Genomic DNA, 25,009 nt, shown 5'->3' on the forward strand with positions numbered 1-25,009 from the left:
AAATTTAGTTTCCTTTCTAGTTACATTCAAATTTTCAAACTCTTAGGTCCTTTGAATTAATTAAAGAATGTACAATAGAGCCCTAAAAACACAAGTCTACAAGTGGCTGCATATTTTAAGACAGCATATGAACTGTCAATAATTTCTTTGGATTCTTTCCTAAAGCACCTAACATTTTCACTGGGCCTTTCATCCTGACAGATTTGAAAACAAGTTGAAAATGGTAAACATTAAAAGTGCTTCTCCTTTCAAAGATACGATCTAATTCCTACATGCTGCTTTATAAATATCATTCTTGAACTCTGTCCAAGTTGTACTTTCTGGATTATAAAACTGAGATTCAAAGTGTACAAACCTTCCAACCACATCATCTGAAGTGCCTACCCATATTAACAAATGAAAATTAAAAACAACATGCAACCATGACTGTCAACATTAATTTAGCATCATCATTCCATCAGTTATGTTAGGGTTTTTAGTGTTTATATAAATGGGATACAAACATCATTAAGAGCTCTACAAAAGACACTGGAAAACTAACAAATAGACAGCCTGCATAGGCAAAGCAAAACACATGTGAAATCACATGGCAGGTCACAAAGAATCAAAGTAAGCCTTAAAGAATCTGATTAATAAGTCAAATACTGAGGAACACAAATGCAATTTAAAGTGACGCGATGCGGGCCTCCCCTGGTGGCGCAACAGTTGAGCGCTGGGCTGTGAAGCTGCCCGCAGCCTCTGCAGCGCCAGTTCGATCCCTGGCCAACGGGCAAGGCTCCACATGGCGCACAGACCTCTCCTGCCACGCCCGCAGCTCCCCTGAGCAGTGTATTTCGTCAGACTGCCTGTTCTGTTCTCTGCTCTGGCTCAGGTGAATTCTCTCACCCTCCTGCACTTCTGACTGTACCCAATGCTTGCATAAATAAATAAATCTTTAAAAAGATAAAGTGACGCAATGCTTTTCAAAGTGAAAGACTGTCAAGTGTCAATGAATTCAGTTACCTAAGCAATATATTCTTTTCAGTAACATCATCCAAAGTAGAAAACTACATCGAAATCTACCTTACACAACTGAATTCTATTTTTTGTATTAAATATATTAAAATGTACGCAAGAACACCAATCTTAAATTTCATAAAGAAATGTACACCCAACCATTCCACTCCTACACATTTACTTAAGAGAAATAAAAGCGTATGTCCACACAAAAACTTGTGCATGAATATTCATAGCAGCTTTATTGAAACAGTCAAGAGAGGGAAACAACTCAAATGCCTACCAACAGGTCACAAATAAACAAATTATGGTATACTCATACAACGGTAGAAAACTCCTCGGTAACACAAATAATGAAGCAGTGACACATATGAGCACAGGAATGAAAATCCAAACTATTAGGCTAAGTGAAAGGCAAACAACCTAGAGAACATATTGAAAAATTCCATTCACATAAAATTCAAAAAATGCCAAGTAAAATAACAAAGATCACTGCCTGCCTGTGGATGGGGTGGAGCTGGTTGCAGGGAGGGGAGAAAGGTGGGATTGCAAAGGGGCAAAAGGAAATTGAGGTGAGACGAACTTGTTCCCTCTCTTCACTGTGATGTTTCAGAGGTATAAAAATATGCCAAAACTTAAACTGTTTACTCTGTGTATGTGTGGCTTACTGTGTCAGTTTTACCTCAACAAAGCTGCTTAAAAATAAATACCACAAGCAAGAGTCAGAAGAATTAGGGGAAAAAAAATTAAAGAAAATTAGTACTTGTAGTGCTATCCAGGCACAGGGCAGGTTCTCTATGGATGCCCACAGACAGGTAAAGCAGAGTCCAGGAGCCCTCAGTGGCTTTTTCAGGCTTTGAATGATCTTTCTTCTCTACTGACAATGAGGCCACCACCTGCAGGAGAGGCAGGGGAGTCACGGAACAGGGAGGCTGCCAGGCTTCCCAGAGCCCAGTAAATCTTGATTCTTACTGATCGGGCTCTCTCTGGGGTCGTCTCGTGGTCTCTTCCTCTCTGGAGTGACTCTCTCCGTTCTCTGCTGCCCTTATATGCTCGACCTCCAGGCTCAGGTGTGCCCATTTACGCATGCCCACATCATACTCAGGTGTCCAACATTAGGCATGCGTACCCCGAGCCCACGCTCCCAAGCACCTCCTGCATTCAAGGCCACAGGTGATAGCCACGAAGGCTAAAGGCACAAAAGCCTGAGCAATCTTCATTCAGTACTCATCTTATGAATATTATCCGACTTGAAGATTCACCATAATGAAACAGCAGTCAAGATAGTGTGTGGCAACAACATAAAAAGCAACAAATAGATTATGAGAATAGAATAGAGCACCCAGAATGGAGTCACATATATTTGATTTTTGAGGACACCAAAGCCATTCAAAGGAAAAAGAAAATAACTTTCATTAAAGGGTAAACAACAGGATATCCACAAGGAAAAAAATAAATCACAACTCCTACCTCATATCATACTAAAACTGAATCAAAATTTCTGAAACCTGTCCTTTTTTTTTTTTATTTTTTTTTAAGATTTATTTATTTATTTATTCATACAAGCACTGGGTACAGTCAGAAGCGCGGGAGGGTGAGAGAATTCACCAGAGTCAGAGCAGGATGCAGAACAGGCAGAAGGACCGAAGTACACTGCTGAGGGGAGCAGCGGATGGCAGGAGAGGTCTGCGCGCCATGTGGGACCCTCCTCCGGTGGCCGGGGAGCAGCCGGGGATCGAACCGGCACTGCAGAGGCAACGGGCAGCTTCGCAACCCCGCGCTCAACCGCTGCGCCACCGGGGAAGCCCTGAAACCTGTCTTTTTATAAAATATAAAAACCATGAAATTTTTAGATGATAATGTAAGAGCATCTTTGATTTATACTTCTGAGTAAAAGACAGAGTGCAATGGTTTGACCACAGCAGGTATATATTAATTTTTAAGAAACTGCCAACTGTTTCCTAACTGCTTATATTATTTTATATTCTCAGGCAGAACAGAAAACAATATCCACCAAAAAAAAGGGTAAATTGGGCTTTATCAAAAGCTTTTGCTCATCAGAAGATAATGAGTAAGAAAATAAATAGAAAAACTCAGAATCTGGTAGAAAATATTCACAAAACATGTGTCTGACAAAGAACTGGTATCCATGATGTCTAAAGAACTTCAACTCACTAAAAAATATATATATGTAAGCAATTTTAACAGATACTTCACAAAAGATATACAAATGGTTAAAAAAAAAAACATGAAAAGTACTCATCATTAATTATCAAAGAGCTAGAAGGCATCCCTACACATCCATCAAAATGGCTGAAATTAAAATGAAGAAGGACAGATGGTCACCAGGGCAGGGATTGTCTGGAAGGTGGAAAAAGGGTATTCTCTATCTTGATACAGATTGGTTTAGACAGGGGTAAGCAAACTGTCAAAAATCACTGAATGGTAGACTTAAATTTGGGTTTTTCTTCACATGTGAATGTTTGTGCACACACACACACACACACACACACAATGGATAAGCACTAAATTCCAGTTTATAATATGCACGCCACTGCATCTTTGTTTAGGGTTTAAGTATTACCAGTGTCTGCAAACCAGTGTGAAATAAAGATGAGTAAATTTTTATTACTATATATGAAGATAAAAGACACTTTATAGGGCCTCCCCTGGTGGCGCAGATGGTTGAGCGCAGCGCTGTGAAGCTGTCCAGATTCTCTGCAGTGCCGGTTTGATCTCGGCGGCGAGGCTCCCACATGGGGCGGCAGACCTCTCCTGTCTCGCCCACTGCTTCCCTCAGCAGTGTATTTCAGTCAGTCTGCCTGTTCTGTTCCCTGCTCTGTCTCTGGTGAATCCTCTCACCCTCCCACGCATCTGGCCTATACCCCGGTTCTTGTATAAATAAATAATCTTAAAAAAAAAAAAAAAAGACACTTTATACATATTGCCATTTCAGAAATCTGCTGCATCTTTGGTCATTTCAAGTGATGCCCCAGTTTTTTACAGATAACTGGTGACAGCTGAAGTAGTAAATGCTCAGCTTGTAAGTGCCTCTTTGTCAAAAGAGGAAAAGACTGTTAAACTAGCCTAGCACCTGTCCTAAAATGTTCTGCCTGGCATAATTACTCTGAGGTAAAAGTTACTGCATTGATAGAGGAATTAATGCATGAATGCATGAGTGACATCAGATTGGTTATATAATAAAGCAAATATAGTATAGTCAAGGTGGTTTGATATGGGTATTCTTACATTTTCTGTATATTTGAAAATTTTCATAGTAAAATGAGGAAAAAATCTACTTTGCAAATAGACATCAAAATATGATTTCAACCTGGCTACAAACTCCCTACCACACTTTTTGTTTTCTGACATATGGTTTACACACAATACTGCGTAAGCTTAAAGTATACAACATATTGATTTGGATACATTTATACTGCAGTTGTATATTGCCACTGAACATTCATTAAAACCTTTATCTCTTCAAATAATTATCATTTCTGCTAGAGTTGGGAACAATTAAGATCTAGTCTCTCTTAGCAAATTTAGTGTTTATTATGTAATCACTGCACTATTTACTATGTCTCCAGGACTTATATGTCTACTAGTTGGAAGTACATACCCTTGGATGTAAAAGTACATACCCAAAAACAACATCTTTTCCATTCTCTCACCTCCAGCCTCTAGTAACCATACATTACGCACTGCTATTAAGGGTCTGGTTTGTTTAGATTCCACATATAAGAGATGTTACACATTATTTCACCACACATTTTTGCTGAAAAACTTTCAAAGCCTCCTCAATGAATACTAAAGAGAAGCATTGGAGAGGATTATAGAAGATTGTTTCAAGTAAAGGGATGAACAAGTTTAAGAAAAGCCAAAAAATTCAACAAACTGACAAAATGGAAGCCATTCAGTAGTGCTAGAATACAAGAGTACTGGGAGTAATGAATATGAAGATTTTCACCAGCATGAACATTAGTAGTTCTTGATTTGAGTCAAAGCTTTTTAAAATATAATCAGGAAGAGGGAAAGAAAGGACATGCATCTACACATATATTCACTCACATGCTAATTTTTTAAATAAAACTTCAAAGATGGATATTCTCAAGTCCATCCAAAGACTACATTTAAGAACTCCTGATACACAATAACTAAGTTATGTAAACAACCTAAGGTGCCCACTGATAGAGGAATGTGTAAAAATGTGTGTGTATATATAGAGAGAGAAAAGATACTGTAAATATAATAGATATATAAAGATGTATATCAATATAAAAGATACATAAAGAAAATATATATAATATCTATATATACATACATACAATGGAATACTACTTAGCTATAAGGAAAAATAAAATTTCACCACTTTGCAGCAAAATGGGAGAAACGCAAAGTAATTATGTAAAACAAGATTAATCAAAAAGATAAAGGCAAATACTGTATTTCACCTACATGTGAAATATAAGGAAACCAGGAAGACAGACAAAACAAGATAATGGACAATTTCGGGGTAAATGACTGTCAGGCTTTTCTGTCCTCTGGCCATTAGTGTTGATGATAGATCCCTGCGGTCCTGAATGCATGCCCGATGGCGGGCCCCAGGAGTAGGGTGTGGGCATACATAGGTGGGTACACCTGGGCTGAGAGACTGGGCTTATAAGGGCTGCATCACGGGACGCCAGAGGAACGGAACGACCAGAAGGAGAACAAGCGAGAGACGGGAAGAGAACCAGCAGAGAAGCAGAGGCCCCAAGAGAACGCGGGAGAGCCCAGAAAGAGCGAAGACTTGCTAGGGGTTGGGAGGCCTGCCAGCCCTCCATCCCTCCTGGCACCCCTGCCGGCCGTGTACCTGGTAAAATCCCAATAAAAGCCTGAAAAAGCCACCGAGGGCTCCAGGACTCCTCCTTCACCCGTCTGCTTGGGTCATAGAGCTCCTACCCGGTCACTTCCTGCCACTGCAACAATGAAAACAAAAATGATGTTCCAGAGGTGAACAGAGCATGAGGTGGGCATAAGAGTAGAGGGGTTACAGTGGATAGTAGTGGGGAGGTTTCTTTTTTGTTTCTTCTTTATAAAAGGAAAAATGCTAATAACTGAAATCTGGATGTGAATATGAAACCAATACAGAGAATACAGTAAGTGAAAAGTAGCCTAGGTGTGAAGTTCAAGGAAAACAAATGTTGAAAGGAATAAATAACAAAAAAAAAAGTCTGTAAGGAAAATCAAGAACAAGCAGTCTAAGCAGTAAAAAGAAAAACAGGAAGTTGTGGGGTAAGAGGTGCCAAAAGGAGAGTGAAGAAAAAGGATGGGTCAAGGGTGTCAAATGCTGCTGATGTTAGTTACGAAAACATGGAAGTAACAGTCACCCCTGATTAGAACATCAAGTCAATGAGTGGGAATCAAAATTTAAGAAGCTGGTCATAAAAAAAGAGTTGCTGAAAAACAAAACAAAGCAACCTCTTTAAACGGGAGAACCATCTCCCATTTAACCACCATCTGTATGTTTCAGTGCTAAGGGAAGTAAGTCAGTAGAGAAACTGAGGATACAAGGAGAATGAAAGGGGATCAGTAATATTAAGGTTCTTGATGGTGCTAGTAAAGGAGGTAAGTTGGGCTCCAACAGGCAGCTGAGGGGTTTGACCCACGACATGACTGAGACCTCATCCACTTAACGGGGGAAAGGCACAGACTATATTGCCTGGTGGCTTTTATATTCTCTGTGAAATTAAATGCACATTCCTTGAAGGATCAAACATTAATTTTTTTTTCAATCTTCTGTGATTTAGTATCTTGCATAGAGTAAATCATCATAAACATTGAGGGAAAAACAAAGCTAAAATTCTACACAGAGCCTATCCTCAAAAAAGACTACTCATGAAATTAATAATTACACCTGTTGTGTTCCTCCAGCATTCTGGTTTTTCACACAACTGGGGCTTTGCATTAAGTAAAGATTCACCAATGATCTTCCAACACACTGGTATTGAGACAAAGCAGAGACTAATTAACTTCAAAGTAATTACACCAGGCAGAGCATTTTAGGGCGACAGGAGGCACTTTTAGTAGTTCTCCAATTTACCAAAGGGGCACTCATGAGCTAATTATTTACTATTTCAACTATCATAGACTAATGATAAAAAGCTGGGATACCACTAGAAATGACCAAAAATAAGGCAACCCTTCTAGACACAACAGAGATAGGTATTTTCCAGGTATAAATAAGAGAATAAAAACAATTCACAGATCCCTAACAATCATTTTTTTCCTTTTAAAAATGACACAGGGGCCTCCCCGATGGCGCAGCGGTTGAGCGCTGGGTTGCGAAGCTGCCCGCAGCCTTTACAGCAGCCGGTTCGATCCCCGGCCACCGGGTGAGGGTCCCACATGGCATGCAGATCTCTTCTGCGGCCTGCTGATCCCCTCAGCAGTGTACTTCGTCAGTCTGCCCGTTTTGCTCTTGGCTCTGGTGATTTCTCTCACCCTCCCGCGCTTCTGACTGTACCCAGTGCTTGTATAAACAAAAAATAAATAAATAAATCTTTAAAAAATAAAAATGAAAATGAAAATGACACAGGAAGGATTGAGACAATAAAATATATGATAGAATCACATGAGGTTAAGGTAAGAATTGTTTCCTGAAAATTTTTCAGCTATCAAATCAAAATACAAACACTTTTTTGTTACTGTGGCTGGAGCAGTAAAAATTTATGAAAGCTACTAATGGGCACTATTATGCAGAAAGAGAAAGGCTGCAAAGGAACTGATTCCATATAAAAGTACACAGCTGAAAATCAAGACTTCCCATGCATACAGGAAGATGTGCAGTTACAACATACACTCTGAGAGTCTATGGAACAAAAACTCTCTTCAGTACTATGGTATTATTTGCCTGTTCACTCTGGTGACAATTTCACTTAAGGTGAAAAGCAACGTGTCTCCTGAAGTCTGAGCAAAGCAGTGACGCTAAACAGTACCAGCTGTCCCTGAACTCTTGCCTTTCTAACAGTAAAGGATGGGGTTGGGGGGGTGAGGCAGGGGTAGTTTCACTTAATCCTGATGTAGTAAAATTAACTTTATGCAATCTTGATTCTTTACCACATCTTTTTAATAGCCTGTGTGACAAAACAGAAAGAATACATAAAGCAAGTCTCATTTATAGTAAGATATGAAGCCTGTCTGAAGGAAAAGTATTTCTGGTGACTATGTTGCAAAGTAAACCAGATGCTTTTTTCATGGAATAACTTTTTTTTTTTTTTTTAGGAAAGAATACCTGACACACTATATTCAGACTTGGGTATTTGGCAGACAACGTCCCAAAATTGCATAAAGCAAGCTTGCCACTTCAGGAATACAACTGCTTTCTGTTGCCTATGATCAAATTCCAGCTCTAAAGTGAAATTTTGAATTGTGAACTTAGATCTTCCGTAATGAGCTTACTTTCCCAAAATTAAAGAGGTTTCTCATGCGATCAGCAGCAAAATTACATGTGAATTTTCAAATACCATGTAGTGACGTGTGCCAACATTCTAAATGAATCAACACTTTCTAATTGACCTATGAAAGTTAACTTCAGGACGCTTTTAAATCGCGCAATTCTTTCTCCTTTAGTATATCGCCCCCAAACAGTCTAAGCTTCCCTATTAGTGAAAACTTGAGCAATAAACTTGGACGTGTTGGGGAGAGGGGAAGAGTACAACTAAAAAAAATGGGTTTTACTAATGGAAGGAATCAAAGACTTTGAGAGACTAATTCTAAGTCTGCCGTTGCCATGGTTCGGGGGAGGGGGGCACTTTTACTAAAACGACAGAACGACTGACCAGAAAAACTGCAGCAAGTGCGAAAAACGCCAACAGCTGCGAGTGGGCAGAAGCGGCAGTCAGGGAAACTGCGAGGAGAACTAGGGTCAGCTGGGGTCGGAGGTGTTGCCACGACCTCGGCTTTCCCTGCCATTCCCGCTCCTCCATCCCGAAGGCTCCCGAATGGGGTGTCACAAGGGCGGCTCCAGAGTGGGGGCCGCTGCAGGGTCGTGGCGGGGCTCTCACCAAGCGGCACCTCCGCCCCAAACCCGTTCGGTACCATTTCCCTCACTTCTAGACCGCCGCCCCTGCCTGCACCCCGCCCCGGACGCCCCACGCCCCCCAAGATCCTCACCACCAACAGGTTCCTGTCCTCCACCAGCTGCCGCTTCCGGAGGATCTCTGACTTCAGAACGTCCATCCTGCCGCCGGGGCTCAAGCTGGGGTTCCCGTCTCCAGTTCCTCGCAGGTCTTATCCAGGGGTCCACAGAGAGCCCAGCGCCCGCAGCCAGCGCCAGTACCTGAGGACAACAACTGACGGGCCACTTCCGGCGGAAGCTGAAGCGAGCGAGAGGAGGGACGAGAGCGTTCCAGGGCGCCGGCTGTTGACGCAGGCGCGGCGGGCTCCCGCCCCCTGGCGGCGACTTCCGGGAACGCGCCTGTAGTCACCAGGTGAGAGACACACACCGGGGCGCCTGGGCTGAATCACAAGTGCTTTGAATTGTGCGGAGGTCGACGTGCTGCGTTTTTTAAAAATAAGTTAATGGAGCTGCTAACTCCAGTGCAAAAACCTGCTCACGAAACACTCAATTATGTTAATTAACTTCAGGTAATTATTTTACCAGTTCACGCCAGAGTTCCTGAAGTTACTTGCACGATTAATGTACTAGAATGAGAACCACCTGAGCAAAATCACTAGTTTAAAGTATATACAGCGACGCCTCCCCGGTGGCGCAGCGGTTGAGCGCTGGGTTGCGAAGCTGCCCGCAGCCTCTGCAGCGCAAGTTCGATCCCCCGCTGCTCCCCGGGATGAGGGTCCCACATGGCGCGCAGACCTCTCCTGCCGCCCGCTGCTCCCCTCAGCAGTGTGCTTCGGTCCTTCTGCCTGCTCTGCTCCCCGCTCTGGCTCTGGTGAATTCTCTCACCCTCCCGCGCTTCTGACTGTACCCAGTGCTTGTATAAATAAATAAATAAATCTTTAAAAAGAGAAAAAATAAAATATATACATCAAGGGGGAGGTAGCAAAAAAAAATCAAGTATACAGCAAAAGGACGGTGTACCTTGCCAGCCTGTTAAATTCCCTGTAAAGTCGCGCATCTACAACCATTTAAGTCATCTTAAGTAAATCTGTCTCTCCTCCATCAGTTCTAGAGCGCTTACATACTGTAATGATAACTGAACCTTTACTCAAAGGTAACTGAGATAGACTTTCTGATCCTGTGTTCGGGAATCAAGATTTTCAGTGACATGATTAGCAATGTAAGCAGATTTTATCAAAGATTTTAATTTTTAAAATACACTAAAGACTATTCACAATTCATTTTTAATTCTATGCCATTAAATTTTTTTCTAATTGTCACACAACAATATTTGCCACTCAAAAAGGAGCAAAATATCATTTATTTCAATCAATGGATATTGGGTAAGATGGGTCATCAAAGTAAAAGATGGAGAATTACTTCATTATATATTTTGTGTGTATGTATGTGTGTTACTTACATTTCATCCAAAGCATATCTGACTTTTGCCAGAAATAAATCAACATTAATTCACTCTCTGATCGAAGCAGCTTTGTTAATTTTTAGCTTTTCAAATTTTAAGATATTTTACAAAGAAGAGGTCTTTAAACAAATAAACATAGTAACATTCTTGCTCACTTATAATTCAATAATCAAATAATTTATTAGCATTTTTCTGATTTAGGGACTAGACATATGACACAAAAAACTGAAAAATGGACATAAATGATTGTAACAGTAATGGAAGTTTAGATCACATGAACAGCTGCCCAGATGGAAGACAATCAGTATAAATCAGAATATATTAGCTACAATAAACAGACTCCTTTTAAATTTCAGACTTTCATTGATTTTGTTGTTTATATAAACATGTGCATTAGATACTAATTAAGTCTAAAAGAAAGAGATGAGAACCTGACCAAACTGATAAGCATTTCAAATACAATGGGAAAAATGATGACTACTGGAGTCTAGAAATACTTAAGAGAACTAGTCAATCCTGGTGTTAAAGAAGAATGTGTTCTTTTTTAAAAATATGCCTTGCGGAGCCTCCCTGGTGGCACAGGCGGTTGAGTGCCGCACTATGAAGCTGTCCGCAGCCTCTGCAGCGCAGGTTCGATCCTGGCTGGCCCGCCAGCGAGAATCCCACATAGTGAGCAGACCTTTCCTGTCTCTCCCGCTGCTCCCCTCAACAGTGTATTTCATCAGTCTGCCTGTTCTGTTCCCCGCTCTGTCTCTGGTGAATCCTCTCACCCTCCCACACATCTGGCCTGTACCCCAACACTTGTATAAATAAAAAACAAATCTTTAAAATAAAATAAAATAAAATATGCCTTGCATTCCATCAATTTTTATTTAAGAAGTGAAATCTTGGAGAAAGAACCTAAATGTCCTAAATGGGGAAATGGTTCAGTAATTTGTACTTCATACAACTGAATTAATACAGAACACTAAAATCCATGTTTCAAAAATTATTCAGTAATGCAAGAATGTTCACAACAAGTTGAGTGAAAAAGGAGACTAACATGACTAGAAATATATCATATACTCTCTATTTGGTATGAAAAGCATATACATGTAGAATACACAGAAAAATGATTAGAAGGAAACATCAAATATCAGGTTATCTGATAGCAATAAAAACCACTGGTGATTCTTCTTTTTTACCATAGTTTGGTATAAATTCAATAATTTGGAAAAAATGTCCAGGTAGCAGTCATTTTGTGTTTTATTATTATTCAAATTCTTTATAAATTTTCCAGTGGAACTGCTTTAGAAAATTATGTATTAATATTAAATATATGAAATAATGCCAGTGAAAGGAAGCAAAGGATTAAACAAATGTTTAAAATGTTATCATTTTTAATCTATTTAAATATCTTCTATAAGCTCTATTCCTATATTAGGTTATGTGGCTTATACCAAATACAATATAGCCCTTACTCTTGAGGATGTTACCAACTAGCCGAGGAATAAAAAATAAAATAAAAAAGAACCTAAAATGTTAAATTATTTAAAATAAATATAATTTAATAATATATAGAATATATATGGGGTTATAATAAAATATTCACAGAAATTAAAGAAATAGTAAAAACTCGCTGTATGGCTGATGAGCTGCTTCTTTTGCTGCATTACCCACCCTTAACTGATTGTCATTTCTTGACACAGAAGGAATACCAAATTTAATCAGGATAACTGCGGGGGGGCGGGGGGTGTCTCTGTAGCTATCCTGAAAGAAAGAAAGAATGTAGCTCTTTTTTAAGAAGCTACATAATTAAATACAGTGGTCATCATTCTTCAGCAGGCATCAAAATAATCTGGAGCACTTTTTAGAACCCAGACTGAAGATTCACATTCCCAGAAAACCTCGTTCAGGAGAGTTGAGGTGGGCTCCAAGAATTTGCTTTTTAAACAAATCTGAGTGAGAAGGCTGCAATTTATCCATGGACCACACTTCGAGAAACACTGATCTAATATATTACTTTGGAAGCTCTCGGGGGGAGAAAAGTGGGTGAGTCACAAAGGCCCTCTGCATGGAGTCTTGAGAAGGAGCGGAGGAGGATTCCTGCATCAGTGTCTGTAGCACTGTCTTGTGCTGCCCACTCAGAGCGATGCCACTACTGGAAATTTCCTCGCGAAAAAAGAAAAGCTCCATTCGTAAACTTGCTTTACATGATTACACCTTGGACAGGTACCTGATCCAATCTGGGCCAATTAGGTTCCATCCTCTAAGTAAGTGACATTGGAATTGAGTCCATCTTTCCAAGACACAGGAAATGTAAACTGTGAATTTCAATGTGGTGGATGGACATTTCAGTGACAAGCTGGGATCAGACCAGTCCACACTGACCTGCAAAAGCCAACTGCTAACTTTCCAAGGATTTTCTGAGTCAGCCACTAAACACAACTATTTAAAAAAGTTAAATAACTTTACTTACATATTACACATTCCACACTTCAGGATGCCACATTGGTAACTTGAAGTCAGCCAAAGTGTGTGTATTTTCACCACAGAAATTGACAAATGCTACAAATCTATACTTGATTTGGACATTGCTGATTATTTAAACTCTAAATAACTTTGGCAAATGTTAACAGCCAGATCATTCTTTTTTGCAGGAGGGAAGTTCCTGGACTCTACCCATTGTGACACCCACTGCCCCAGATTTGACAACCAAAACCAAATGTGAGCAAAATTGAACTCAAGAATGCTAAAAGTGGGCCTCCCCAGTGGTGCAGCGGGTTGAGTGCAGCACTGTGAAGCTGTCTGCAGCTTCTGCAGCTCGGGTTGGATTCCCGGCCAGCCAGGGAGATTCCCACATGGCGTGGCAGACCTCTCCTGTTGCACCCACTGCTCCCTTCAGCAGTATATTTTAGTCATCTGCCTGTTCTGCTCCCCACTCTGTCTCTGTTGAATCCTCTCACCCGCCTGTGGCTCTAGTCTGTACTCCAGCTCTTGTATATAAATAAATAAATATTTTAAAAAATAATGCTAAAAGTGAAGAAGCAGAGCTTGGCTCTGGAGGGTCAATAATATCAGTTGGTCCTGCGAAGCCCAGGCTGCAAGACCAACTGACAGCCCCATTGATACCCTGAACCTCTACATCAGCCAGATGAGAAGCACAGCCCACACACCATATCAGTTTCCTTCCCTCTCTCCTAGGGTCCCCCCTCCTATTCTCTTTATGTCAACGCTGTTATATTAATGTTTTCATAAAACACACTGGAGAATTTTCCTCAACTGGGGAGCATTTTTTTAATAAACTTTTTTTTCTTACACCATTGTTCATTTTTGGACAATATATGATCTCTGCCCTCAGGTGTAATCTCCATAAATCTCCTACCACCACATCACCCGTGAACCATCACCATAGTCCCTGTACTCTTCCCTCCTCTGTTTTTACCCCTCTGCCTCCCTCTTCCCTGCTGTATGCCTCAGATCTATAATTTGCCTGAAAATTTTGTCTTTTTTCTGACCCTTTGTTCTGTTTCCCTATATTCATCCTATAAGTGAAACCATCTGATATTTTTTTTCCTTCTGACTTATTTCACTGAGCATAGTCCCTTCAGCTCCAACCATGCTACTGCAAATGGCATGCATTAACCTTTTTTGATTGCTGAGTAGTATTCCATTGTGTGTATATATACTACTTCGTCTTTATCCATTCAACTGTTTTTGGGCATTTAAGTTGTTTCCATGTCTTAGCTATTGTAAATAGTGCTGCAATGGGAATGCAAGCTGGTCCAACTACTATGGCAAATGACAGTTTTTAAAGTTGGCTGCTGGTGGAAACAGCAAATCCTAATACAATTAAAAAACTTAATGAAGTTACATTTAAAAAAGTGAGTTGCAATGTGGAATCTGAAATCATATTAAAACTTTTTACATTGTCACAGTGGTCTATTTGAATTTTAAGTGGATCTGTTACACACGCATGATTTTGTAATAGCAGGCATTGGTCATTTAAACAATAACAGCTCACTGATATACACAGGTCTTTCAAATGCAGATCTTTCAAATGTTGACATACTTTATTACACAGCATTTTTTAAACCACATTCAATAACATCACCCCTCCATCTCATTGGAAAAGCCTTTTTTTTATTGGAAAGGGATCAAGCTCATGGGGATAGATAATTTCCCAAAATGATAATTTTTACTGAAAGCTCACATTTTATCAGTAACAACAAATATAATTTTTTTCTAAGTGACAGGTTCATCAAATACCAAAATCTGAAGAATCATAATCTGTCTATTGGTTAAAAGTAAAACTAGTGTTCCATGAAAAGCTAGCCAGCTTGCAGTTCAGTCACACAATACTTTCCAACATCATACTTCAGCAGGTGGCAGACATGCTTTATGTGTACTTCCTGTTCATATACAGGTGATGCCTACCGATATGTCAAGGTTCAACAAAACTATTTTTAATGCTTTTATGAGGAACATGTTTAGGTGAGACTGAAAGGGGGGCATGCAATGAGGAAAATGATAACTGGAACAGTTTAGTGTGACCACTGTGACTCATGTCAATACAACAGCAATGTTATTCTTTTGCAATTTAGTGCAAATGTTAACATGGTGAAAGGGTACATCACGTTATTGTAAAAACAGCTTTGATCTCACTGATCCCCTAAATGAACCACACTCTGAGAAACACTGATCCAAAATGTCCCATAGAACAGAAAATTTGGAAATCTCCCCCAACACATTTTATGAAACCATGATAAGCTTAATACCAAAACTTGTTAAAGGGCCAAGAAAAAAATTCTACACACTGACTGCTTTTATGAATATAGCTGTAAAAGTTCTGTCTAAAGTATTAGCAAACAGAATTTAGTAGTGTGTCAGAAAATAATACACTGTGACCAAATAGGGTTTACAACAAGGAAATAAAACTAAATAATTATAGCTAAAAATTAAATGAGAAAAAAATTAGTATAATAATAAACACTAAAAAGGTACTCACTATAATTTAGCAGGCATTATTAACGAAAGCTCTGGGTATAATACAAGAATATTATTTAAACATGATTAAGATAATTTAACAATATTCAATAGTAGACATCATGTTAAATGGTAAAATCATAAGGTATGCATAACTATGTTTTAGGAAAGAATTAATATGTACAAATATTGGAAAATAAAAGGTACTTGAACACATTCTGCTCAACTAAGCTATTTTCCCAGAAAATCCTATAGCCACTAGCTTTTTAAAAACTAGAATAAGGAAATATAATAATATAGCTATATTCAAGACAAATTTTCAAATTAATATATTTTCTATTTATTTTTCTGTAAGTTACACAATTTTAGGAATGAATTTAACAAAAAATTCAAAAGCATATGGGGAAATCTATATAGCATTATTGAAGAATATAAAGCAAAATCAAAATAATGGAAAGGCAAAAGTTTCTTGGCTATTTCAAAAATGTCATATTTTTCTTATAATTTTTATGGAATGGGGATTTGTAATAGGAAAAAAATGATCTTACAGTAACATGGAAGCATAAGTTTCCAGTAATGACTATGAAAATGGTGAAATAGTACAGTACATTGTTGTTTCCAGCCTGAAGGATTAGCTGCTACAGGAACTGCCCTCCCCCCATAGACAACTAGGAAAACAGGAAAATTAAATGAAACAAATATTTTTCATACATTGGACAACAGGTAGGAAAGAGTTATGATTCCTAAGTAAAGGGAAACAGAAATTTTAAAACTAAAATAACCACATTATAGAAATTTAGAAAATAGAGAATATAAAAGCAGACAATTTCAACTATCATACAATCACTATTACCATCTCATATATCTTAAATGAGTATTTTATATACATATTTATGGACTATACTGGTCCACATATTATTTTCTATCCTGATTTTGTTATTTAATATTATATCATGCACTTTTCCATTTTGATTCATAATGTTCAAAGAGTTTATTTAACTAGTTATATATATTTCACTAAGTGGGCTATCACCAAAATTTATTTAAATCTCTCCCTGACTATGGGATATTTAGGTCACTGCATGTTTTACTATTATAAATTATTCTGCAGTGAACATCTTTATGCAAATAGCATTATATTTGCATAAAATATTTTATATTCATTACTTCCTTGTTCACTATCAATCCAGACCAGCTCTTAAGCACCACACACCTCAGTTAGCAGATTAACAAGCCCATCAGTGTCCTCTACTTCTGATCTATCCTGAATAACACTGAGATTAATTATCTTAAAATGGCTTTCTCAACATGTCACTTTCTTAAGATAGCCTGAGCTAGCCATCTTCCACAGAGTATGATTTGACTGCCCTATTGTAATACTTATACTAAAAAGTGAAGTCTATTGGGTCCCAAAAGCTAATCAGCAGAAATCAGGCAATAAACTAGAGGCAGGGGATTGGGTTGAGAATACACCAATCTGGGAACAATGTTGGGTCTCAAGATGCATGCATGCCACAGTATCCGCTGGATATACCAGGTCTCACTGGTGAGGGCCAAACACCCATGGCCACTGAGCAGTGGTAGCACACACAATCAAGCAGCACGGATATCAGAGACTAAGGGAAGTTTGCCCAGATTGAAGGAGATTTAGAGTAAGCAGCGTCAGACATCTGGGGGCACACGAACCAGCAAAAACTACAGAGGAGGGGGCAGAGCCAAGTCAGACAAGCCTAGGTTTCAGCCATGGCCCCATAACTACCAGGTCACAAGAACCAGACAGAAGCCCATTTGTACAAATGAGGACTTTATGGGCAGCAGTCAGGAGAGATATGCATCCCTACAAGCAGCACACAAGCTTGCAAGCAATAGCTTCTGAGGGACTCACCACGTCAGATGTCTGGTTGAAAGCAATAAACTATGTCAGGAACTAGTAGACCTGGGCTTTTAATCTATTACTCATGGATTGAGAAAGTCTATTACTCAAAGACTGAGTAGATACCCTGCTGCTATAGGTATCCACTATCTGGACATGGCAGAAGACCCCTCCCCCAGGAGATGAAATAAGCAAAAGCATGTATCTATGACATCTATGTATGTCTAATCAAATGCTATGTATGGTACAGTCCACCAACATCCTGGCACTCCTTCCTTTTGACTTGAAGGCATTATCATTGTTAAAAAGCTACATAATTCCCTGCCAGCTTCACACAAGCAACACTTTAATGTAAATTATCCAGTTCTCCACAAATTGAGAATTAGCTAATTGCTGATTTGGGTTGAGGGTGGGAAGAAAGCCAAAGGAATTCAGAGTTGGTAGTAGGCTGTTAGACCTTAGTAAGGGTTCTCCAGGGAAACAAAACCAATTATATAGATATACACATAGATACAGAAACAGGTATATAGATATAATTATGGGTCTATATATTCAGAGAGAGAGGTGGAGGGGAAAGAGGAGGACCACAAGAGGAGAAAGGCATGAGGATAAGAGGTAAGGGGAGAGAGTTAGAGAGATTCAGCTTAAGAAACTGGTTCAAGCAATTTGGGGGACTGGTAAGTCCAAACCGGTCAGAGCAGACTAGGAGGCTGAACCCAGAGAAGAAGTGATACTGCAGTCTTGAGTCCAAAGGTAGCCTGAAGGCAGAATTCCTTCCTCTTTAGGGAACCTCGGTCTTTTCTTTTCAGGCCTTCCTCTAACTGGATGACCCCTCTCTCCCATTATTGAGGATAGTCTGCTTTACTCAAGGTCTGTTAAGTTAAATGTTAGTCACATTGAAAAAGTAACATCTAAACTGAAGTTGGCAAAACGGTAACAGGGTGGTCTCCAGGAAAAGGGTTACTTCCAGGTTCCCTGCCCCCCCCCCCAAGGGAGGGTGGAGCTGAGCAGGGAGATAAGCTGTAGGGAAGGAAAGAAGGCGGATGGAGAGCCAGAAGGAGACCTGGAGGAGGCACATGGAGCAGAGAGACACATGAAGAAGCTGCACTTGCTTTTTGGTCCTGGACTGGTTGAAACATGTGGGTGAGAGACCCATGGGGAGGTTAACAATGGCAGCTTTTATCTTGGTTGTGATTTTTCTCTTTTCCTTACAGACTTGTCTGGTTGTGTCTGACCCTTTTCTATGTGTCCCCACCACAAGGTGCTTCAGGCTTGTGGAAGGCTTTCAGGCCTCGGAAGCCCTGCTTTGGGCCAACCCTGTTTGTCTGGACATTTACCCACGTGGGGATGGGTAACTTTGGGTGCTTGACTTGGAAACTATATTCTTCCTCATCCTTCCCCTTTTCTGTATTACACACTAATTACGCACTGAAATATGTTTTTTCTTCATGCGGCAGAGAGCAGAACCAATTTAAAGAAGGCAGGTTTGGGGTACCCCTCTTGCTGTCCTGTAACAAAACATCTGGCTACCAGATCCTAACCATGTTGACGCATAAAATTAACCATCACATTCATGAAACAAATGAACTTCCGTGTGTGGGAGAGAAAAATAGATGTATTTTCTACCAATTCTTTCTAATTATGTGGCCAGACCCAGGTTTCTTATTCTTGTATTTAAGGGCTTATTTCTCATGACCCCTAAATACAAACCTTCACCTGCTGAGTCAGTCAACCCTGCCTCCTTCCCAGTGAATGCTTCACAAGCATTCACCAATGGATACAGCTGCTTGCCATAAATCCTAAGTCTCTCTGTCTATCCAGACCTCCTATCTCCTTCAAGGACAAGCTCACAACAACGCTTCTCCGCCAACACTTCTTTCACATGTGGGCTCAAAACTGAGATGTCAGTTCCCCTCTGACTAAATCAGAAAAAATATAATGAGGCATCAACAAAAGCCACAGTTAGAGAAATGAAACCTGGAACTAGAATTTTTCCCTTTGCTTATTAGTTAATGTGAAAAGAATCCAGCTATACAAGGGAATACATTTGAGAGAGCTATTCTCCACCTATTTATGACATTCAAAAACATTGCAGCATCTCTTCAAGGTCAAACACATTTATTTATAGCTGAGTTCTGCTTCCTTTAAACTTTTCAGTGTTAAATCACATGTGTAGTTGACTATAGCTGAATTAAGCACAGATGATCATATAGTTTATTTCATTACTGAGATAAAATTTACACACAGTTAAATAGATCTTAAGAGTACAATTAAATGCCTTTTGATTAATGTATACACATGGGTCACTACCATCCCAGTCAAGTTAAAGACATTTCTATCACACAATTGTTTCCTCAGGGAACTGACTTTTAAATTTTTCTCTTTTCAGTTTTTGCTTTTCAAATTCATGATGAACTTATTTGATAAGTGAAAGTTTTTACTTCTTTACCCCTTTTACCCTTTTCGCCTAGCTCCCCAACCCCTGCCTCTGGCAACCACCAGTCTTTTCCCTGTATCCTTCAGCTGGTGTTTTGTTTTTGTTTTCATTTTTATATTTTGACATGTGAGATAACACAATATTTGTCTTTTGGGTTATTTGACTATTTTATAGTCTCTCATTTTGATTTGGTTGATGACTTTTTATCTATATACTTCAGTTATTTTTAGTAATTGCTTTAAGGATTTTAACATAAACCTATAACTTGTCACAATCTACTGAGAGTTGTAGTGTACTACTTTATATAAAAATAACCTAATAATACAGTTTTATTACCACTTCCCCAAACATTGTGAGATTTTTGGGTCATATTTAATACATTTACTTTGGTGTTAATTATTAAATGTTATAAATCCTGTACTATAGTGTTGTAAGTTACTTTATGCAATGTTATTTTTTAAGAAAACTCTTAACTCTTACATTTACCCAAATATTATTTTCTGTGTTCTGTATTCCTTACATTGGATCCAAGTTGCCATCTGGCATCATGCCCCATCCCCTTGAAAATTCCCGTTAGTATTTCTTAGAAGATAAATATGCTGAGTACATATTCTCAGCTTGCATTTATCTGAAAATACCTTTATTTGACTTCATTTTTGACAGATAATTTGCTGCATGTAGAATGAGGGGCTGCCAAGTTTATTTATTTTAGTACTCACAGATGTTATCTAATAGTTGTCATGGGTTGAATCACATTGTAGTAGCTTAGCTTCTGACTGGGGGATACACTCTGAATGGAGTTTATCCAACAGGGGTTGCACTGGTATCAAAACCTGTAGAAAGGGGAAAGAGTGGTCAGAAGGAAAAGGTGATCTGTGCTATATGCCTCTGTTGACTGCCTGGAGAGATGTGAAGCAAAAATGGCCCTTCAGATTCATGCACTGGGTCAGGATTCGTGCACTGGGTCAAGATGGTCAGGTCTTTTTACTCCTTCATTGATCAACCACTGGCTGTAATTATCCCAGGGAGGGGCATGATCTTGAGTGAACCAGTGCTCTACAGCCGAGGCAGTCCATGAGAGAGGCTGACAACTGAAAGCCATTTGCTAATAGCCCTCCTCCAGTTGGGACAACACTTCTCCACTGGGGGGATGCTGGTGTGTATCAGCTTATGGCCCCATTGTTTCTGATGCGAAGTCTGCCTTCATTTGTTTCTTGCTTCTCTTCATATAATTTGTAGCAGGTCCTCCAATGTCATTTTGCTCATCATTACAACATTAGAGAAGAAATCCTGGAAATCCTGGTTGATAGCAAAACAAGTACCTAGTTCCATTATACATTATTTCCCTTAAAGTTGATGTTAACTGAGTACTTACTGTATAGGTTTTATTTTCCCTTGGTTCTTTTATCTTTGGATTTTGGTAATTGGTCGTATGCCTAGTATGGTTTTCTTTGTATTTATTCTGCTTGGGTTGCATTGACCTTGGATTCACAAGTTAAAGTTTTTACTAAAATTGGAAGTTCCCAACCATTATGTTTTCAAAGATTTTTGTGTCCTTCACCCCTCCCCCTCAAATTCATGTTTAAATCTTACTTCCTCTCCCCCACCATGTGATGGTATTAGCAGAAGGGAACTCTGGGGGTGATTAGATCATGCAGGTGGAACTTCCATGAATGGAAGTTCTCTTTTAAAGAGACCCATCACAGTAAGAAGACCCATTTGTCAACCAAGAAGAGGGGTCTTACCAGACACCAAAAATCTGCCAATGACTAAGTGTTCGATGTCACAGATTCCACAGCTCTAAGAAATAAATGTGTGTTGGTTAAGTTAACCAGTCTATGGTATTTTTGTTAAAGTGGCCAAAACAAACTAAAACAATCTCTTTGCTGTTTCTAGTTTGCTGCTGAGATCCCCCCATCCCTTCATTCATTATGACTATATTCTCCTGTAAATCCTTGGTCATATTTATAGTAGCTCTTTAAAGCCCTTGTCTAATAAGTATCACTTAAGGTTTGGTTTTCATTGACTGTTTTTCTTCTAGCATATGGGTCACATTTTTCTGTTTCTTTACATATTTGCTCATTTTATTGTATAAGAAACATTAGGAAGGATACATTGCAGAGATTCTGGACTCTATTCTACTCTGTCCTATTTACACTATACTATTCTATATTGCTCAGAAGAGTGTGATTTTCTTTTCTAGCGGGAAATTAGCTTGGCTGGATGCAAGCTCCTAAGTCTGTGTCCTCTGTTTTGAACTGCTACTAAAATCTATTTTCAATTCTTTCAGTATCTAGCTTGCACTTTTCCACTGAGCTCTATGACCTTCCCAATTGATGCATACAAGATTTTAAGTAGAGTTACACTCAGATGTGGAGGCTCACATCCAGTCTACAGCACCCTCCATTCTAGAACCTCCCCTCAACTTCCCAGTTTCTCTGAGTCCTGGGCTCTGTACTCTGATACCGCGATCCAGTAGGGCTGCAACTTCATCCTGAGCCACCTCATAGACTGGTGAACATCTTTGAGCAAAAACGGAACACTCAGAATATACACTGGCACAGTTCAGCTCTTTTCAGTGTCGATACCTCTCCAGTTTCTGCCTGCATTTAGTCTCTGTCCAGTGTCTTCAAATTTTTTACTTTTAATATTTTCATCCAGACTTTATCATTGTTATCACTGGGAAGGCTAGTCTAACCAATCTATAGCACCATTACCAGAGGCAAATTTCCCAGCTTTGCTATTTTACTTCATACTAGAATCATGTGCCTTTCCCCATCCCATTTTTCTTTGTTGGCTGAACAAGAATTTTGTTCAAATGTCCATTCTCTTCCCACATATCTCCAGGGGTAAAAGGTGATCTGTCAATGTCAGAGCTGTAATTTGTTTCTCTTGCATGCGTGGTAAGTTTAGGAAGGGTCATTTACAAGTCAGAAAACAAGAAGCTACTCTTTGTAGTTTAAATATAAAGAGCTTTAATATAGAAAACTGGTGACTTACCCTGAAAAGAAAAACCTAAGGGAGCAGTGGTCAGAGAAATCACGACTGACCTTCTCAACTTGAAGCAGATGGTTCTCAAAACTCACTGTGAATTTCTAGGAGTATCACATCCACTCACAATTCTGCCTGCAAATGACCACAGAATAATGATCTCCATCCCTCTGACTCCTGGGTGAATCTCATCAACATACTCTAACCAGGAACCATACGACAAACGGGATTCAGGCAAATGTAGCTTCTAACCTCTTTTCTTCACAGCAAAGGAGATCTTAGAAGGGGAAGCGGTGATGCTCAGCCAACACCAGGTAAACCAACACAAGGCTTGTGACTCAAGTCAGCCGAAGGAACAGGAGGGGAAAGGAGCTGGAGAGCCTCTGCTAAAGATAGATTTGCTGATAAACTAAATAAAACAAAGAATGACAGGAAGAACAGTCCCTCTTCTTCCATGGAATATTTTCATGTGATCTTGGAGCTGTATCATCAATCTTGTGATCAGAAGAGGAGCCAGCCGAGATGGATGCAAGCATGGTGTCTGAAGCCTTTCCAATGGACATCATTTTTGTAAGAACAGATGCTGTTATTGAAGACATTTTCAATTGTTTTTTTTTTCTGTTATTGTAACAGACACAGCACATTATTTAAATCATGCAAGTTAATCCCAGAAGAAACCATTTAAATGGGTGAAAGTACAGCTATTAGGGAGCAAGGCTGGGGGTAATGAATGCGGTACAGGGCACATTTGTTTTTATTCTGTGCCTTGTGCTATTTGCCATTGTAAAGAAGATATACACACTACTTGGATAAAAATTAAATTAGAAAAGAGACAATCTGACAACTTATCTCCATCTCCACATCATGCTTGTCAAAAGAAATGGCAGTTAAATGCTACTGTTCTTCCTTGCTCTTATTTCAGGTGATCATCAATTCTGGCTGCCTGCTGACGAGCTTCCTAAGTGAACCCCATTCTCATCCCTCTAGATCTACTGTCTGTCACAAAAATCTTCATTCCAAAGAGTGAATATCATCACGTCCTTTTCCTGCTTAAAATCCCTAATTGGACTCACTGTTTCTACAAGATAAAATCCAAAGTCTGTAATATGAATCCTAGACTCTTCATGTTTTGGTCTCTGACACTCTTACGTCTGTATTCTAACTATTCTGATAATCTTGCTTTTCTCCAGATAGTCCATGCTCTCTCAAGCCTCCATTCCTTTGCATACATTGTTTCTTTGGCTTGGGATGCCCTTGCTAACTACTCCCTTTTCAGCTGCCTTTTCCGTGAAGATTTCTTACTCCTACTCCCCCAGTCCTCCCAGGGTCTCTTCTTCCAGGCATGTTGTGGATACTGATAACCTCCATCAGTGCATTTATATCACATACCAAAAATCAATTACTTGAAAAGTAAAAAATGTCTGAAAACTGAAATATTTTTAACTCATTTGGCGACAAAACCTGAATTTTTTTAAAGATTTGTTTATTTATGCATACAAGACTGGGGTACAGGGCAGAGATGCGGGAAGGTGAGAGGATTCACTAGAGACAAAGTGGGGAGCAGAACAGGCAGACTGACTGAAATACACTGCTGAGGAGAGCAGCGGGCGAGACAGTAGAGATCTGCTGTGCCATGTGGGTAGCTCCCTGGCTGGCCAGGGATTGAACTCGTGCTGCAGAGGCTTCTGGATAACTTCATAGTGCTGTGCTTAACCCCTTGTGCCACCAGGGAGTCCCCCAAAACCTAAATTTAACTATTTTTATTTATAATCTGAATTTATTCCACTTGTGTGAATATTAATTTTGTTGCGATGTTTGTACAGAGTGAAGCTTCAGACCCCACTGGAGGTATTATGCAGCACACACACCAGATGCCTATTCTCAAAGGACGACTGTAATATTTGTCTCAGAAGTTCTTCTAGCACTTTCACTACTCATCAAGAAGTGAGGCCTATTTCCTTTCCCTCTTGAAACTGAGAGCAATTTTATGAATGTCTCAAAGAAATGACACTGTTTGACTTCCCAGGTCAAAAATGGTGTCCATTTTCCTTTCTGAAAGTGCTTGCCCTTGCACCTGAGCCATATGTCAGGAGTCCAGTCACATGGTGATTTCATGTGGAGGTATCTGGCCACAGCCCAGCCTAAGTCTCAGTCACCAGGCAGCATCAATAGCCAGTCTTGCAAGTGAGTGAGCCTTCAGGTGATGCCTACGCTCAGCATTCA

The 25,009-nt window shown here is 39.6% G+C and overlaps 1 protein-coding gene across 6 annotated transcripts in view; it reads right to left on the bottom strand.

Moving 5' to 3' along the window:
• The window catches only part of PRPF18 (pre-mRNA processing factor 18), a gene marked incomplete at both ends in the record, with an annotated part of 62,105 nt that extends 52,886 nt beyond the window's left edge, over window positions 1–9,219 (bottom strand). For all 6 annotated transcript variants that reach the window (XM_084254469.1, XM_084254468.1, XM_084254466.1 and 3 more), the window contains one exon: window positions 9,154–9,219. In XM_084254469.1, coding sequence (XP_084110595.1) covers window positions 9,154–9,219 — 66 coding nt within the window. The remainder of the gene's footprint in view (window positions 1–9,153) is intronic.
• Window positions 9,220–25,009: the final 15,790 nt, after the last annotated feature.

The sequence above is a fragment of the Talpa europaea genome, assembly GCF_964194135.1.
Source record: "Talpa europaea genome assembly, chromosome: 14".
Lineage (NCBI taxonomy): Eukaryota > Metazoa > Chordata > Mammalia > Eulipotyphla > Talpidae > Talpa > Talpa europaea.